Source organism: Symphalangus syndactylus, chromosome 9 (genome assembly GCF_028878055.3).
Source record: "Symphalangus syndactylus isolate Jambi chromosome 9, NHGRI_mSymSyn1-v2.1_pri, whole genome shotgun sequence".
NCBI lineage: Eukaryota > Metazoa > Chordata > Mammalia > Primates > Hylobatidae > Symphalangus > Symphalangus syndactylus.
In genome coordinates, this window is record NC_072431.2 from 70,256,515 (window position 1) to 70,275,552 (window position 19,038).

General features: G+C 49.3%; 1 protein-coding gene across 1 annotated transcript; it reads left to right on the plus strand.

Annotated features, from left to right (window-relative positions):
• The first annotated feature begins 1,603 nt into the window (after positions 1-1,603).
• On the plus strand, positions 1,604-11,902 carry LOC134731480 (uncharacterized). The gene is made up of 3 exons (XM_063609957.1): positions 1,604-1,663; positions 6,167-6,442; positions 6,664-11,902. The coding sequence occupies exons 1-3, from the start codon at positions 1,604-1,606 to the stop codon at positions 7,021-7,023; spliced, it is 696 nt and encodes a 231-aa protein (XP_063466027.1). The 3' UTR covers positions 7,024-11,902.
• Positions 11,903-19,038: the final 7,136 nt, after the last annotated feature.

Sequence of the window (19,038 nt, forward strand, 5' to 3'; positions counted from 1 at the left end):
ATTTTTTTTTGAGACGGAGTCTCGCTCTTGCCCAGGCTGGAGTGCAGTGGTGCGATCTTGGCTCACTGCAAGCTCCGCCTCCCAGGTTCACGCCATTCTCCTGCCTCAGCCTCCCAAGTAGCTGGGACTATGGGTGCCCGCTACCATGCCCGGCTAATTTTTTGTGTTTTTAGTAGAGATGGGGTTTCACCGTGTTGGCCAGGATGGTCTGGATCTCGTGACCACGTGATCCACCCGCCTGTGCCTCCCAAAGTGCTGGGATTACAGGCGTGAGCCACCGCGCCCGGCGAGGGGCTGCAGTGAGTTGTAATCAGGCCACTGCACTCCAGCCTGGGCAACAGAGTGAGACCCAGTCTCAAAAAAAAAAAAAAAAAAATCTACACTCATTGTCTCCTTGGGTCATCTGGCCTGTATTGTATTTAGGATTATTTGTATTAGTAGAAAGAAATCACGGAGTAATTTGAATAATTTATACCTTTAGAGAAGTGAAGGACAGCAAATAAAGATAACTGTAAAGAAATAGGCAGGTTTGGCCGGGTGCGGTGGCTCACGCTTGTAATCCCAGCACTTTGGGAGGCCGAGGCGGGCGGATCACGAGGTCAGGAGATCAAGACCACGGTGAAACCCTGTCTCTACTAAAAATACAAAAAAATTAGCCGGGCGTGGTGGCGGGCGCTTGTAGTCCCAGCTACTCGGGAGGCTGAGGCAGGAGAATGGCGTGAACCCAGGAGGCGGAGCTTGCAGTGAGGCGAGATCGCGCCACTGCACTCCAGCCTGGGCGACAGAGCGAGACTCCGTCTCAAAAAAAAAAAAAAAAAATAGGCAGGTCAAGAAAGCGGCTGGAGCAAAGTGGTGACATTCTGGGCTAGCCATTGTGGGAGAGAGAGGAAACTGCGTGAGGACAAACAGAATAACTGCCAAGCAGCACTGAGGACCTGGATGAAGTGAGAAAACCAGCTCTGATGAGTTGTAGTAACTCAGATCAGATCGGCTTTTCATTTGTCTCACAAGGCCCAGAGATCAGCATTGGGAGAGCAAGAAAGCCAGATAGCTGGGGGGTCCTGGCAAGATGATGAGTAGAGGCAGTGCGCGAGCAGTGAGCATCAAAGGACGGGGCTAACCTGCGGGAGTGTGGTTGGAATGATAGGACCTGGGTGAAGTAAAGAAGAAATAAGACAGGCCAGTTTCTGGACTCTGCAGCTTGGAAAGGGGTACAGGTCCAAAGCCTGATAGGGTCTGAAAGCAAGCTTATGACACAAGGGTGTTGAGGAAGTGAGATGATGGTCATCAGATGGGGATTCCGTAAGACTAGATTTTGGATGGGATCAACTCTACCTAACTCTACGAGAGGAGGTGGCAGTTAGAAGCCAGAAGGTGAGAATATCAAATGGGCCGTTGTTAGCTGGGCGTGATGGTACCTACCTGTAATCCCAGCTACTTAGGAGGCTGAGGCAGGAGAATCCCTTGAATCTGGGGGTGGAGGTTCAAGTGAGCCGCGATGATCGTGCCACTGCACTCTGGCCCGCGCAACAGAGCTAGAATTTGTCTCAAAAAACAAAACAAAACCGAAAAATCAAATGGGCTGTTGTCATGGATGTCCAGCATGGAGATCCACTGTGTGCCAAGTGCCCACAAACTATTGGATTTGAGGAGCAACCTGGAGGTCAGTGGGTGACTGAAATGAGGAAGGGAATGGCCGTACCACACCACTGTTGGCTCGAAATGGCCAAGGAGTAATTGTGAACTTCATAGTGAACTTGAGTCCAAGCTGCCATTTGTCTGAAAAAATGACCAAGCATTATGAGCTGAAATAGAATGTAAAGAAAAATAAGAGGCAGAAATCAGACTTTGATTTCTTCTAGTTTAGGCCCCAAAGCTTGAGAGAAGTAATACAGAGGGCTTGATTTTTAGAAAACCTTAAAAATGATTAAATAGGCCGGGTGTGGTGGCTCACGCCTGTATTCCCAGCACTTTGGGAGGCCGAGGTGGGCAGATCATGAGGTCAGGAGTTCAAGACCAGCCTGGCCAACATGGTGAAACCCCATCTCTGCTAAAAATACAAAAATTAGCTGGGTGTGTTGGCACATGCCTGTAATCCCAGCTACTCAGGAGGCCGAGGCAGGAGAATCACTTGAACCCAGGAGGCGGAGCCTGCACCACTGCATTCCAGCCTGGTGATAGAGCGAGACTCCATCTCCAAAAAAAAAAAAAAAATGTTTAAATAGATATGATTACATTCAGAGCTAAATTAACCAGAATCTAACATTGTTTTCCAGATGAAGAGTTTGGCAAAGCCGACTAACTAGCCCAGTTGAGTCCCTAGGCTGGTGGGTAGCAGAGTGGGGGCATGTCTGTGTCCTGAGCCTTGGTGTGTCCTTGTCTTGAAGCCCAGGGCCTGGCTCTGCACTGCCAGGTTACCCAGATCCAGTTACAGAAAAGAAGCCAAAACAACTTGCGGAAAATAAGTCTACAGAAAAGATAAATAATAGTATTCCAGTACATGAACAGACTTGTGACATCTCTTCCGTGGGGACAGAACAGGAGGATACAGGTTTATATCCCAGCAAGAGGGATTCTACATTACAAGGAAACTTTCTAGCTGGGAGATATGAGATGAGCTACACAAGAAGAAGCCAAAACATTTGCACTGGTGCTGCATTTTTATTTTTTTGAGATGGAGTTTCACTCGTTGCCCAGGCTGGAGTGCAATGGCGCAATCTTGGCTCACCGCAACCTCTGCCTCCCATGTTCAAGCGATTCTCCTCTCTCGGCCTCCTCAATAGCTGGGATTACAGGTGTGCGCTACCACGCCCAGCTAATTTTTGTATTTTTAGTAGAGACGGGGTTTCATCATTTGGCCAGAGCTGGTCTCCAACTCCTGACCTCAGGTGATCTGTCCACCTCAGCCTCCCAAAGTGCTGGGATTACAGTCATGAGCCACCTGCCCTGGTGCTGGATTTTTGCTTAGTCCTATCATTTTCTGAGTCCCAAGAGTTTTCATATTTGGATTAGTGACCATTCTGAAAGTCATTTAAGTCCTGTCTAACCTCCAGGACTGTCTGGCATCTTCCTTCTCCTCTTCCTTCCCACATGGCTTCACCCTCACAGTCCTTTATGGTGTCAACTTGGTGCCATCATCTTATTAGGTTCTCCCTAGGCTCCCAAAACCTCACTCCTGCCTCCTTATTCTATATCACTATTATTTATTTTTTAAGTAATTATGATTATGTTATAGGCTTGTGATCCCCACCAAATTTATATGTTGAAGTCCTAACTCCAATACCTCAGAATGTGACTGTATTTAGGAATAGGGTCTCTAAAGAGGTGAGTTAAGATGATGCCAGTAGGGTGGGCCCTAGTCCAGTTTGACTGGTGACTTTATAAAAAGAGGAAATTTGGATACACACAGAGACACCAAGAATGCATGTTCACAGAGAAAAGGCCATGTGAGGACACAGTGAAAATGTGACCATCTATAAGCCAAGGAGAGAGGCCTCAGGAGAAACCAAACCTGCCAGTTCTATGATCTGATCTTGGATTTCTTTTATTTTCATGCCTAAGTTTCATATTTTTAGTAGAGACGGGGTTTTGCCATGTTGGCCAGGCCAATCTGGAACTCCTGACCTCTGGTGATCCATCTGCCTCGGCCTTCCAAAGTGCTGAGATTACAGGCGTGAGCCACTGCGTCCAGCCCTTAACTTGGATTTCTAGACTCCCTAACCAAGAAAATAAATTTCTGTTGTTTAAGCGCCCCCCCACCCCCCCAAAAAAGAAGAAGAATATAGGCCATGAGTGGTAGCATGTGCCTGCAGTCCAGGCTACTCAGGCAGTTGAGGTGATAGGATCACTTGAGCCCAGGAGAGACTAGTAGAATGATTTAATGAAAAGGTGGATGACAGAGCCTTGGGAAATGTAAAAAAATAAGTAAAATAAAATACAACATGATCCATCTATATACTGTCTGTAAGAGACTCAATTTAGATACAAAGACACAAAGAGATTGAAAACAAAAGAATGAAAAAATAAATTCCATGCAAAAAGTAACCAAATGAGGCTGGGCTTGGTGGCTCATGCCTGGGACGCTGAGGCAGGTGGATCACCTGAGGTCAGGAGTTTGAGACCAGCCTGACAACATGCAGGAACCCCCTCTCTACTAAAAATACAAAATTGGCTGGGCGCAGTGGCTCACGCCTGTAATCCCAGCACTTTGGGAGGCCGAGGCGGGCAGATCACAAGGTCAGGAGATGGAGACCATCCTGGCTAACACGATGAAAACCCCGTCTCTATTAAAAATACAAAAATTAGCCGGGCGTGGTGGCGGGCGCCTGTAGTCCCAGCTACTTGGGAGGCTGAGGCAGGAGAATGGCGTGAACCCGGGAGGCTGAGTGCAGTGAGCCGAGACCATGCCACTGCACTCCAGCCTGGGCGACAGAGCGAGACTGCCTCAAAAAAAAAAAAAAAAAAAAATAGCTAGGCGTGGTGGCGCATGCCTGTAATCCCAGCTACTCGGTAGGCTGAGGCAGGAGAATTGCTTGAACCTGGGAGGTGGAGGTTGTGGTGAGCCGAGATCGTGCCATTGCACTCCAGCCTGGGCAACAAGAGCGAACAAAGAAATTCAGGCTGGGCACGGTGGCTGATGCCTGTAATCCCAGCACTTTGGGAGACCAAGGCAGGTGGACGATTTGAGGTTAGGAGTTCAAGACTAGCCTGGCCAATATGGTGAAACCCTGTCTCTAGTAAAAATACATTAATTAGCCGGGCGCAGTGGCTCACCCCTGTAATCCTAACACTTTGGGATGCCAAGGGGGGGTGGATCATTTGAAGTCAGGATTTGAAACCAGCCAGGCCAACATGGTGAAACCCCGTCTCGACTAAAAATACAATATTAGCTGGGTGTGGTGGTGGGCGCCTGCAATTCCAGCTACTTGGGAAGCTGAGGTGGGAGAATCCCTTCAACCTAGGAGGCAATGAGCCGAGATCGCACCACTGCATTCTAGTATGGGCCACAAAGTGAGACTCTCAAAAAAAAAAAAAAAAAAAACTGAAAACTTAGGCAACCTGTCCAAGAACACAGCAGCGATAATTAGCAAAGCTGGGATTGCAACCCAGGCCTATCTCAGAGCCACAGCTTAGTATTTTCTTTTTTTTCTTGCTGACTGCACCTTACACCATAGATGGCATCCAGGACGCAGAGCAATCAGTATTTAGATACTGTTTTTAACATTCCTTACATGGGAATCACGTAAAGAATCACGTAAACAGGATTAAATTTGTGACTCAACTATTAAAACTCTGTGACACTGGCTAATTTATTGCACTTCTGGGTCTCGGTTATGCTTTTTTTGGGGGGGGAGGGGGTGGGCAGGGTCTCGCTCTGCTCTGTCACCGGGGCTGGAGTTTAGTGGAGGGATCTCTGTAGCCTCAACTTCCTGGGCTATCAAGCGATCCTCCCACCTCAGCCTCCCCAGTAGCTGGAACCACAGGTGCATGCCATCATGCCCAGCTGATTTGTAAAATTTCTTTTTTTCTTTTCTTTTTTTTTTTTTTTTTGACAGAGTCTTGCTCTGTCGCCCAGGCTGGAGTGCAGCGCGGGCTCATTGCAAGCTCCGCGTCCCAGGTTGACGCCATTCTCCTGCCTCAGCCTCCCGAGTAACTGGGACTACAGGCGCCCGCCACCACGTCTGGCTAATTTTTTTGTATTTTTTAGAAGAGACGGGGTTTCACCGTGTTAGCCAGGATGGTCTCGATCTCCTGACATCGTGATCCGCCCGCCTCGGCTTCCCAGAGTGCTGGGATTACAGGCGTGAGCCACCGCGCCAAGCGAGTAAAATTTCTTTTGTAGAGACGGTGATCTTGCTCTGTGGCCCAGGCTGGTCTCGAACTCCTGGCCTGAAGGAATCCTCCTGCCTGGGCCTCCTAAAGATTCAGCTGCTTTTGGATCAACCGATCGCCTTAAGACCCTTTAACTCGAACACCTGTCACATCCTCGCATCCGCGAAGGGCTGAAACTCAAGACTTTTTGAAGCGTCCATCGGCGCAGTGACCCTGCTCCACCTCTCATTCGCGCTACCACCGCGGTCGCAGCGCCAGGATCGCCCTGGGGCCAGCGTCGCCCTCCGGCTGCTGCGCGTCGGAAGCCGGAAGCAGGGACTGAGCCACAGACTAGGAAAGACAGGTTTCTCCAGGGCTCCCCAGTGCCCCAGCTTTAGCCTGGAGGCCGCCCTCTTCAGACCCTTTCGATCCGGCTCGCATTTCCTTCGGTGAAGAGCCAAAGGCCCCGGAAGTGACGTTTGCGCGGCTTGCGTATCGTGCGAGCGCAGGCGGTACCGAGGGCGGGGCGAGCAGGAGGGTGAGTGTGAGGCGGAAGCGGATCGCGGAGACCAGATCTACTCCAGCTGCGCTGGCGGGAGGCTGTTTGGATGCCGGCGAAGCCGCGGGCGAGGTACGGAGCGGACGGACTGGGTTAAGAGCGTCGCGGCTCTCAGCTACGGGAGCGGGGCGGCGGGGCGGTCGGTCCGTGCCGTCCGCACGGCCGGGGCACTTGCGCGTCGGTGCCTCCCGCTGTCCTTCGTCCCACAATCCGTCCCGGTCGGCGCCACCTTCCCCGTTCCAGGCCACCCTCGGCTCCCTTAATCCTCACAATGCGCGGCCTCTCCGTGCAAGGCGCTCGTTGCCGGGATCTCCAGCGCGGCGGCCGATCCCCGACGGCCTGACGCGGAGCATTTCCTGGCTGACTCCCTCTCCAGCGGCTCTCCTCGGCCCAGCTCCCACTTCCCTGTCCAGGACGCAGGCTCTGAAGCAACATCTCTGGTCGCGCGGGGCCCCTCCCAGGACCTCCCCGGAACGCGCCTGGATGGGACGCTCGGACCCAGACCACAGCCCCCGGCCGCTGCAGGGGCGTCGGGACTTGGTCCCCCGTCGCCCTGGGGGGACAGAAGCGTCCCGGAGTTGGGAGGGGATTTGAAGCCTGTTGTCCTGACTTCCACCCCGTGGCTGAGGGCGAGGCTGCGGGGCTGGGATTAGGAGCAGAAGTCCCTACTTCCGAACCGTCTGGGAGGAGAGCCCAGGGATGCCCATCACTGCAGTTTAGGGAGAGAGAGGGAGGGACTCTGCCACTTTTGAGGCTGGGTCATAGGCAGCTGGCGGTGTCTCCGTGCGGGTGACCAATCTTTGTGGTTGGGAAATGCGTCGTGGGCGCCCGTGAGCTCGTTTGCCTTTGAGATTAAATAGGAAATTTTCCCAGCACGAGTTTACAGGAGCACCTTGGGAGTTGGTTTTTGGCTTGGAGAGCTGCTTTTCCCCCTAGACCTAGAACTGCTTTGTTTTTCTTTATTATATTTTTTGAGATGAGATCTCACAATGTTGCCCAGGCAGGTGTCAAACTCCTGGCCTTAAGCGATCCTCCCGCCTTGCCCTCCTAGAGTGCTGGGATTATGGGCGTGAGCTATCGGGCGGCTTTAACTGCTGTTAAAGAGTCTGTTCCTTAAAATTGCTGTACCAAGAAACTTGCCAGAGATGCAAGAAAATGTGATTATATTGTTAATATTTAATGATAAATAACATTTTGCTTTTAAGAATTACTGATTCATATCCACAGGATTAAGTAATGTTCAGGATTTGAATTTTTAATGACCTTCCAAGCAGTCATGTTTCTGCTCTCTAGAAGTTAGCCAGTTGAGGAGAAGGGACAGTCAAGATACTTTCAATACAGTGTGGTAAGGAGTGTGAGCTAAGATGGAGCACTGAGGAAGGAACCGGGCATTTAGGCCATGCTCTTGAGTGTGGAGCCTGGAAGGGATCAGGGAATACTTTCTGCATGTGTCTTGAAGAATGAGTAACATTCAGACTAACAGGGTGGAGTGAGGGAGAGGGGGGAACCAAAGGAGAGGAGGCCAGTAAGTACAAGGAGGTGCTCATTTATTTATTTAGAGAGAGGGTCTCACTTTGTCACCCAGGCTGGAGTACAGTGACACGATCACGAGTCACTGAAGTCTCACCTGGCTGGGCTCAAGCGATCCTCCCACTTCAGCCTCCCAAGTAGTTAAGACTTGAGATGTGTGCCGCCACGCTCAGCTGATTTTTAAAGATTTTGTAAAGATGTTAGTCTTGCTGTGTTGCCCAGGCTGGTCTCAAACTCCTGGACTCAAGCAATCCTCCCGCCTCAAGTCTCCCAGAATGCTGAAATTACAGGCGTCAGCTACTGAGCCTGGAGTGTCATTATTAAAGTGAAAAAGTACAGGGCAGAGATGTAGGAGCTTAGGCTTTATCTGATGGTGACAGAACCAGGGAAGGGTTTTTAGCTGGGTCCTCGTGTGGTTAAAATGGGTCTCTCTGGCTGGGCGTGGTGGCTCATGCCTGTAATCCCAGCACTTTGGAAAGCCGAGGCAGGTGGATCACGAGGTCAGGAGTTTGAGACCAGCCTGACCAACATGGTGAAACCCCCGTCTCTACTAAAAACACACAAATTAGCTGGGCATGGTGGCTCCTGCTTGTAATCCCAGCTACTCAGGAGGCTGAGGCAGGAGAATTGCTTGAACCTGGGAGACAGAGGTTGTGGTGAGCTGAGATCACGCCATTGCACTCCAGCCTGGGCAACAAGAGCGAAACTCCATCTCAAAAAAAAAAAAGTAACCAAACGAGACCAGGAGTGGCCATGTGTTAGGCAAAATAAGTTTTAAGCCAAAAATGGTTATGAGAGACAAGGGAATTCTATACTGATAAGAAGTTTAATCCAACAAGAAGATATAATAATTTAAAACATATATGCCCCTAACAACAGAGCACCACAACATATTAAGTAAAAAAGGATAGAATTGAAGGGAGAAATAGAGTTTCCTGACAATCATTGGCAACCTCACTACCTCAATGTTAATAATACAGAGACCAGATCAATAGGAAAGAGCACTTGAACAACATGATAATCCAATTAGATCTAATGGACATATACAGACACTGACCCAACAACAGCAAAATACACATTCTTTTCAAGAGCATGTGGGATATTGTCCAGAGTATACAGTGTATTAGGCTGCAAAACAAATATTAATGTTTTAAAAGTTTGAAAGTAGGCAAAGTGCTAAGTATTTTATAATCATGATGGAATGAAACTAGAAATCAGTAAAAGGAAAACTTGAAAACTCACAACTGTATGGAAAGTAAACACTCTTAATCACTGGTTGAAGATGAAATCATACAGGAAATTAGAAAACACTTTGAGATGAATGAAAATGAAAACACAACATACCAGAACTTATGGGATGCAGTTAAAGCAGCGTTCAGACGGAAATGTATAGCTGTAAGCATCTACCTTTAAAAATAAGAAAGCCAGGAGTGGTGGCTCATGCCAACATCCCAGTATTTTGGGAGGCCAAAGTGGGAGGATCACCTGAGGTCAGGAGTTCAAGACCAGTCTAACCAACATGGCAAAAGCCCATCACTACTAAAAATACAAAAATTAGCCAGGCATGGGCCGGGTGCGGTGGCTCAAGCCTGTAATCCCAGCACTTTGGGAGGCCGAGACGGGCGGATCACGAGGTCAGGAGATTGAGACCATCCTGGCTAACACGGTGAAACCCCGTCTCTACTAAAAATACAAAAAATTAGCCTGGCGTGTTGGCGGGCGCCTGTAGTCCCAGCTACTCGGGAGGCTGAGGCAGGAGAATGGCGTGAACCCGGGAGGCGGAGCTTGCAGTGAGCCGAGATTGTGCCACTGCACTCCAGCCTGGGGGACAGAGAAAGACTCCGTCTCAAAAAAAAAAAAAAAAAAAAAAAAAATTAGCCAGGCATGGTGATGCAGGCCTGTAATCCCAGCTACTTGGGAGGCTGGGGCAGGAGAATCACTTGAACTTGGGAGAGGGAGGTTGCAGTTAGCCGAGATCGCACCACTGCATTCCAGCCTGGGTGACAGTGAGACTCTATCTCAAAAAAAAAAAAAAAATCAATAAAAATAAAAAAGAAAGATCTCAAATCAGTCACTTAACTATACACTTTAAAGGATCTAGAAAAAAGAAGAGGTAACCCCAACCTAGCAGAACACAAGAAACAAAGATTAGAGTGGAAATAAATAAAGGAAAATCAGAGAATAGGTAAAATTAAAAGTTTTTTACAGGTCAGCAAAATTGACAAATTTTTAGCTAGATTGACTACGAAACAAAAGAAGACTCAAATAGCCAAAATCAGAAATGAAAATGAGGGCATTACTGTGACTTTACAGCAATTAAGGTGATTATAAGAGAATAGTATAAACATATGTACACTAGCAAATTGAATAACCAAATGAAATGGCAAATCTCTAGAAACACAAACCTACCAAGACTGAATCACAAAGAAAAAATATGGGTAAACCGGCCAGGCGCAGTGGCTCAGGCCTGTAATCCCAGCACTTTGGGAGGCCAAGGTGGGCGGATCACCTGAGATCAGGAGTTCAAGACCAGCCTGACCAACATGGTGAAACCCTGTCACTACTAAAAATACAAAAATAAGCTGGGCGTGGTGGCACGTGCCTGCAATCACAGTAACTCAGGAGGCTGAGGCAGGAGAATCAGTTGAACCGGGAGGTGGAGGTTGCAGTGAGCTGAGATCGCACCATTGCACTCCAGCCTGGGGGACAAGAGTGAGACTTCATCTCAAAAAAAAAAAAGAAAAAGAAAATATGGGTAAACCTGTAACTAGTAAGAAGATTAAATTACCAATTAAAATCTTCCCAACAAAGAAATACTCTTGACTGGATGGCTTTACCAGTGAATTCTACCAGACATTGTTTTTTTTTTTTTTTTTTTTTTTGAGACGGAGTCTAGCTCTGTCACCCAGGCTGGAGTGCAGTGGCGCGATCTCCGCTCACTGCAAGCTCCGCCTCCCAGGTTCACGCCATTCTCCTGCCTCAGCCTCCCGAGTAGCTAGGACTACAGGTGCCCGCCACCACGCCCGGCTAATTTTTTTGTACTTTTACTAGAGACAGAGTTTCACCGTGTTAGCCAGGATGGTCTCAATCTCCTGACCTTGTGATCCGCCCGCCTCGGCCTCCCAAAGTGCTGGGATTACAGGCTTGAGCCACTGCGCCCAGCCTCTACCAGACGTTGAAAGGAAAAATTAATGCCAATCCTTTGCAAAGTATTTAAAAAACTTGAAGAGGAGGAAATACTTTCTTTTTTTGGTTTGTTTTGAGATGGAGTCTGGCTCTGTCCTCCAGGCTGGAGTGCAGTGGCGCGATCTCGGCTCACTGCAAGCTCCGCCTCCCGGGTTCACGCCATTCTTCTGCCTCAGCCTCCCGAGTAGCTGGGACTACAGGCGCCTGCCACAACGGCCGGCTAATTTTTTGTATTTTTAGTAGAGGCGGGGTTTCACCGTGTTCCACAGGATGATCTCTATCCCCTGACCTCGTGATCCGCCCGCCTTGGCCTTCCAAAGTGCTGGGATTACAGGCACGAGCCACCGCACCCGGCCGAGGAGGAAATACTTTCTAACTCATTCTATGAGGACAGTGTTGCCTTGATACTAGGGCCAGACAAAGGCAGTACAAGAAAACAGCTGATCAATGTTGCTTTTGAACACTGATAAAAAAAATTCTCAAGAAAACACTGCTGGCTGGGTGTGGTGGCTCACGCCTGGAAACCCAGCACTTTGGGAGGCCAAAGCGGGTGAATCACGAGGTCAGGAGTTCGAGACCAGCCTGGTCAAGATGGTGAAACCCTGTCTCTCCTAAAAATAAAGAAAATTAGCTAGGCGTGGTGGTGGGTGCCTGTAACCCCAGCTGCTTGGGAGGCTGCGGCAGGGGAATCGCTTGAATCCGGGAGGCGGAGGTGGCTGTGAGCCGAGATTGCGCCACTGCACTCCAGCCTGGGCAACAGAGTGAGACTTCATCTCAAAAAAAAAAAAAAAAAAAAAAGAAGAAGAAAAAAGAAAACACTGCCAAACTGGCTGGGCACAGTGGCTCAGGCGGGTAGTCCCAGCACCTTGGGAGGCCAAGGCAGGTGGATCACTTGCATTCAAGAGTTCAAGACCAGCCTGGGGAACATAGTGAAACCCCACCTCTACCTAAAATACAAAAATGAGTTAGGTGTGGTGTTACCTGGCTGCGGTTCCAGCTACTTGGGAGGCTGAGTTGGGAGGATCACTGGAACCAGGAAGTTGAGTCTGCAGTGAGCTGAGATTGCACCATGGCATACCAGCCTGCACGACAGAGTAAGACTCCATCTCAAAAAAAAAAAGAAAATAAAAATAAAAAATAAAAGAAAGATCTCAAATCAGTCACCTAACTATACACTTTAAAGGATCTAGAAAAAGAGCTAAACCCAAGCTAGCAGAATATGGGAAACAAAGATTAGAGTGGAAATAAAGAAAAAGAAAAGAAGAGAATAGGTAAAATTAAAAGTTTTTTTACAGGTCAGCAAAATTGACAGATTTTTAGCTAGATTGACTAAGAAAAAAAAAAGACTCAAATATCCAAAATCAGAAATGAAAATGAGGGCATTAAGCCAGGCGCGGTGGCTCATGCCTGTAATCCCAGCACTTTAGGAGGCCGAGGTGGGCAGATCACGAGGTCAGGAGATCGAGACCATCCTGGCTAACACGGTGAAACCCCGTCTCTGCTAAAAATACAAAAAAATTAGCCGGGGGTGGTGGCGGGCGCCTGTAGTCCCAGCTACTCAGGAGGCTGAGGCAGGAAAATGGCATAAACCCAGGAGGCTGAGCTTGCAGTCAGCCGAGATAGTGCCACTGTACTCCAGCCTGGGTGAAAAAGCGAGATTCCATCTCAAAAAAAAAAAAAAAAAAGAAAGAAAATGAGGGCATTACTGTGACTTTACAGCAATTAAAGTGATTATAAGATAATACTATAAACATGGGAACACCAGCAAATTGAATAACCAAATCAAACGGGAAATCTCTAGAAACACAAAGCCTACCAAGACTGAATCACAAATACAGAAAAAATGTGGGTAAACCAGCTGGGCACAGTGGCTCCTGCCTGTAATCCCAGCACTTTCGGAGTGCACTCCATTGCACTCCAGCCTGGGGGACAAGAGCGAGACTTCTCAAAAAAAAAGAAAGTAGTTAACAATGGAAATACTTTCTAACTTATTCTATGAGGCCAGTATTGCCTTGATGCTAGGGCCAAAGGCACTACAAGAAAACAACTGACCAATATTGCTTATGAACATTGATTAAAAAATTCTTAGGAAAACACTGCCAAACTGCCTGGGCACAGTGGCTCATGCTGGTAATCCCAGCACTTTGGGAGGTTAAGGCAGGTGGGTCACTTGAGCTCAAGTTCAAGACTGGCTGGGCGTGGTGGCCCATGCCTGTAATCCCAGCAGTTTGGGAGGCCAAGGCGGGTGGATCACAAGGTCAGGAGATTGAGACCACAGTGAAACCCTGTTTCTACTGAAAAATACAAAAAAATTAGCCGGGCACGGTGGTGTGCACCTGTAGTCCCAGCTACTAAGGAGGCTGAGGCAGGAGAATGGCGTAAACCCAGGAGGCTGAGCTTACAGTCAGCCAAGATTGTGCCACTGCACTCCAGCCTGGGTGACAAAGCGAGACTCCATCTCCAAAAAAAAAAAAAAAAAAGCAAAGAAAAAAAAGAAAATGAGGGCATTAGGCTGGGCGCGGTGGCTCACGCTTGTAATCCCAGCACTTTGGGAGGCCGAGGCGGGTGGATCACAAGGTCAGGAGATCGAGACCATGGTGAAACCCCGTCTCTACTAAAAATGCAAAAAATTAGCTGGGCATGGTGGCGGGCGCCTGTAGTCCCAGTTACTCAGAGAGACTGAGGCAGGAGAATGGCGTGACCCCGGGAGGCGGAGCTTGCAGTGAGCCGAGATATCGCGCCACTGCACTCCAGCCTGGGTGCCTGGGTGACAGAGCGAGACTCCGTCTCAAAAAAAAAAAAAAAAAAAGAAAATGAAGGCATTACTGTGACTTTATAGCAATTAAAGTGATTATAAGATAATACTATAAACATAGGTACACTACCAAGTTGAATAACCAAATGAAATGGCAAATTTCTAGAAACACAAAGCCTACCAAGACTGAATCACAAATAAAGAAAAAATATGGGTAAACCAGCTGGGCACGGTGGCTCCCGCCTGTAATCCCAGCACTTTCGGAGTGCACTCCATTGCACTCCAGCCTGGGGGACAAGAGCGAGACTTCTCAAAAAAAAAGAAAGTAGGGGTAAACCTATAACTAGTAAGAACATTAAATTACTAATTAAAATCCTTTCAACAAAGAAATACCCCTGACTAGATGGCTTTACTAGTCCATTCTACTAGATATTTAATGAAAATTAATGCCAATCCTTTGCAAACTCTTTCAAAAACTTGAAGAGGAGGAAATACTTTCTAACTTATTCTATGAGGCCAGCATTGCCTTGATGCTAGGGCCAGACAGAGGCACTACAAGAAAACAGCTGACCAATATTGCTTATGAACATTGATTAAAAAATTCTTAGGAAAGGCCGGGCGTGGTGGCTCACGCTTGTAATCCCAGCACTTTGGGAGGCCGAGGCGGGCGGATCACTAGGTCAGGAGATCGAGACCATGGTGAAACCCCGTCTCTACTAAAAATACAAAAAAATTAGCCGGGTGTGGTGGCAGGCGCCTGTAGTCCCAGCTACTCAGAGAGGCTGAGGCAGGAGAATGGCGTGAACCCGGGAGGCGGAGCTTGCAGTGAGCCAAGACTGCGCCACTGCACTCCAGCCTGGGCGACAGAGCAAGACTCCGTGTCAAAAAAAAAAAAAAAAATTCTTAGGAAAACACTGCCAAACTGACTGGGCACAGTGGCTCATGCTGGTAATCCCAGCACTTTGGGAGGTTAAGGCAGGTGGATCACTTGAGCTCAAGTTCAAGACCGGCTGGGTGCGGTGGCCCATGCCTGTAATCCCAGCACTTTGGGAGGCCAAGGCGGGTGGATCACGAGGTCAGGAGATTGAGACCACAGTGAAACCCTGTCTCTACTAAAAAATACAAAAAAATTAGCTGGGCGCAGTGGCGGACACCTGTAGTCCCAGCTACTCAGGAGGCTGAGGCAGGAGAATGGCATGAACCCAGGAGGGGCAGCTTGCAGTGAGCTGAGATCGCGCCACTGCACTCCAGCCTGGGCGACAGAGCGAGACTCCGTCTCAAAAAAAAAAAGTTCAAGACCAGCCTGTGCAACATAGTGAAACCCCATCTCTACCTAAAATACAAAAATTAGCTAGGTGTGGTGTTACATGCCTGTGGTTCCAGCTACTTGTGAGGCTGAGGTGAAAGGATCTGGGAAATTGAGGCTGCAGTGAGCCTGAGGTGATCAGGCTGGATAATCCTCTCTCCCTGTTCCCCTCATTTGGCTGCTCCAGACCCTGAGAAACTTCCACCTGTCCCATACCAGCTGAGGGTGTCTGAGGAGCTGACATCAACCCCACGGATCTCCTGAACTGTGCTGGAAGGTAGAGACAGGCAGGGAGGCCTCCCAATGGGTCAGGAGACCCTGACCCCACAAATCAACTGATCTTCAAGAGACAGGCTGGAGGGAGGGATCATTCTAGAGAACCCTGCTCCTTGTTCCTCCCTGTGGCAAAATCTAGCGCCAGGAAGAGTTTGAGTGTGCAGGCGTGTGTGTGCAGCTGTGTATGTACAGACGTGTGTGCACATGTGTGTGCAGCTGTGTATGTACAGACGTGTGTGCAAGCGTGTGTGCAGGTGTATGTATGCAGGTGTGTGTGTGCAGGCATGTGTGTGTAGGTGTGCATCTGCAGGTGTGTATTTACAGACGTGTGCAGGCATGTGTGTGCAGGTGTGTATGTGCAAGGTGTGTGTTTGCAGGCATGCATGTGCAGGTGTGCAGGCATGCGTGTGCAGGTGTGTATGTTCATAATGGCCCTAACGCCCAAGCTGGCAGGTTGTGGATTTACGGGAATGGCGGCAAGGAACACCTGGCCCATCCAGGGTGGAAAACCACTTAAAGGCATTCTTAAGCCACAAACAATAGCATGAGCGATCTGTGTCTTAAGGGCGTGTTCCTGCTGTAGTTAACTAGCCCAACTTATTCCTTTAATTCGGCCCATCCCTTCATTTCCCATAAGGGATACTTTTAGTTAATTGAATATCTCTAGAAACAATGCTAATGACTGGTTTGCTGTTAATAAATATGTGGGTAAATCTCTGTTTGGGGCTCTCAGCTCTGAAGGCTGTGAGACCCCTGATTTCTCACTTCACACCTCTATATTTCTGTGTGTGTGTGTCTTTAATTCCTATAGCGCCACTGGGTTAGGGTCTCACTGACCGAGCTGGTCTCTGCATCGGTCTCTACTAAAAATACAATAATTAGCTGGGCGTGGTGGTGGGCGCCTGTAATCCTCAGCTACTCGGGAGGCTGAGGCAGGAGAATCACTTGAACCTGGGAGGTGGAGGTTGAAGTGAGCTGAGATCACACCACTGCACTCCAGCCTGGTGACAGAGCGAAACTCCGTCTCACACAAAAAAAATAAAACTAGTGTGAATGGCCGGGCATGGTGGCTCATGCCTGTAATCCCAGGAGGCCAAGGTGAGTGGATCACCTAAGCGCAGGACTTCAAAACCAGCCTGGGCAACCTGGTAAAACCTTATCTCTACTAAAACTACAAAAATTAGCCAGGCGTGGTGGTGCGCACCTGTAGTCCCAGCTACTTGGGAAGCTGAGGTGGGAGAATTGCTTGAACCCGGGAGGTGGAGGTTGCAGTGAGCCAAGATTGTGCTACTGCACTTGAGCCTGGGTGACAGTGAGACTTTGTTTCAAAAAGAAAAAAGAAGAAAAAAACCTAACATGAAATGCTGCAGCAATTTTGAGTAAAATAAGGAGTGAAAAGAGTTCACAAGATTGATCCACAGAAAGATCATTGGTGAACTTGAATTGAGGAGTTTTGGTGGAATAGGGGTGACAGAAACCAGGTTGGAGGGCATGAAGGAGGAAAGTAGTAAGTGAAATGTGTAAACAGTGAACACAGGCAACTCTTAAAATTACTTTGGGCCAGGCACAGTGACTCACACCTGTAATCCTAGCACTTTGGGAGGCCAACTTGAGGTCAGGAGTTCAAGACCAGCCTGGGCAATATAGCAAGACCTCATCTCTACAAAAGTTTTTTTTTTTTTTTTTTTAATTAGTCAGGGGTAGTGGAGTGCACCTGTAGTCCCAGCTACTCAGGAGGCTGAGGTGGGAGGATTAGCCTCAAAATCCTTGAGCCCAGGAGGTTGAGGCTGCAGTGAGCCATGATTGTGCCAGTGCACTCCAGCCTGGGCAACAGAGCGAGACCCTGTCTCTTAAATTTAAAATAAAAGAGACAGTGGCTCTCTACAGATGGCGACCACAGTCCCTGCCTCCCCCTGAGCCGGGGCTTTGGGCCCATCTGGCTCCCCTCTGGTGGCTCCCCTCATGGCCATCACGCAGCCCGTGCTGACAGATTGGGTGTCTTTGGTGCGCCGGTGGCTGCCGCCTAAGTAGCTTCCTGTCAGGGAGTCAGGGGTCACCTCATCCCCACTCTGTTCAAAACAGCACTGGCCTCTTCGGGGGTGCCTCCCACACCTGTCTACTGCACGAGGATGTGTTTAGTATCAACTCTGCAATCCAGACCCTGCCTGGTGACTCTTGGGGGAGCAGCTTTAGGAGCCTGTGGCCCCCGGGGCAGGTGGCTCCCAGGCCAGAGGGGCAGGGTTCCTGCACTCGTGAGCTGGCGAGTTTCGCCACATGCATCCACTGTATGCCACACAGACAGGGACCATGTATGTCCCGAGTGCCGGCTTCTTGGTTCCACTGTCTAGAGTTAGGCCCCTGGCTCTGGGCCTCGGCTCTGGGCAAATCCTTGTTCTCAGAATTCTTTTTTTTTTTTTTTAAACCAGAATCTCACTGTGTCACCCAGACTGGAGTGCAGTGGTGCAGTCTTGGCTAACTGCAGCCTCAACCTCCTGGGCTCAAGCAATCCTCTCACCTCAGCCTCCCTAGTAGCTGGGACTACAGGTGCACACCACCATGCCTTGCTAATTTTTTTTTTTCTTTGTAGAGGTGGGGTCTCGCTATGTTGCCCAAGCTGGTTTCAAACTCCTGTACTCAAGCGATGCTCTCACCTTGGCTTCCCAAAGTACTGGGATGACAGGCGTGAGCCACCGCACCTGGCCTTGAATTTTTCTTAACTTCATGCAGTGTGTGTCCTGCTGGGGGACGGGATGAGCTGGAGACTGTGGTCCCATGGGGTCAGCGAGGTTTGCAAAATGATCACAGGGGTTGCCAGGCCAACCTCACCACCTCTGAGCTGAGTGACCCTGGGCGAGTCAGTTCCCTTCCCTGGGACTCAGTCTTCTCCTTTGAAGAAAGGGGACAAGAGAACGTAGAACGTCGTAGGACTTCGGCAAATGTGGGTGCCTTTCCCCAACACTCCAAAGGTGACGTCCCCTGAGACATGTTAGTCTGGGCAAGTGTGTTGTAGCTTGGGGTGTGGCCTGGCCCCATGGCCTGTCCTGCTCAGCCAGCAGCCCTTGGCTGGCTCAGTATGGGAGGTTCAGACACGGTCTCAGTTTTTGACAAGCTCCTAGCCAGAGGAGAGGCGATTTTATTCCAGTGTGATGAGCACTAGTAGAAGAGATGTTAGAACGGAGGGACCGCACGGACCAGGTGGAGGTCAAGGAAGTCTTCTGGGAGGCGACATAGGAGCTGGCTTGCGAGGCTGAGTGGGAATATTTTGGGTAGAAAGGAGACCACGGAACAAGCATTTCCGACAGAAGAAGCAGATCTTGACGAGGGAAGGTAGTTGTGTGCTGGGGAAACATATGTGGTTCTCCATGGTCATAACAGAGGATGCCTGGGGCATTGGGGGGCAGAATGTCAGCCGGCAAAGTGGGGACCTGAGTACCCGGGAAGCTGGGATGAAGGAGCCTCTCTCTGCAGGTAGGGACAGGGGCCTCTGAAGCCAGGGAGGGGACGGGGAAATGGGGAAGGGACCAGAGTGGAGTCTCTCCAGTTGTGCTTAGAGACCACCTGCCTTCATATCACCCGAGGAGTCCCAAAATGCAGATTCCAGGGCCTCGGGCTCCA

What these genes read in the sequence shown, in the direction of transcription:
- LOC134731480 (XM_063609957.1), top strand. Translation starts at nt 1,604, where the DNA reads ATGGAGATCCACTGTGTGCCAAGTGCCCACAAACTATTGGATTTGAGG. An exon ending in ATTTGAGGAGCAACCTGGAG is followed by an intron (nt 1,664 to 6,166) that starts GTCAGTGGGTGA and finishes GCCACAGACTAG; the next exon opens with GAAAGACAGGTTTCTCCAGG. An exon ending in CCGGCGAAGCCGCGGGCGAG is followed by an intron (nt 6,443 to 6,663) that starts GTACGGAGCGGA and finishes TCTCCGTGCAAG; the next exon opens with GCGCTCGTTGCCGGGATCTC.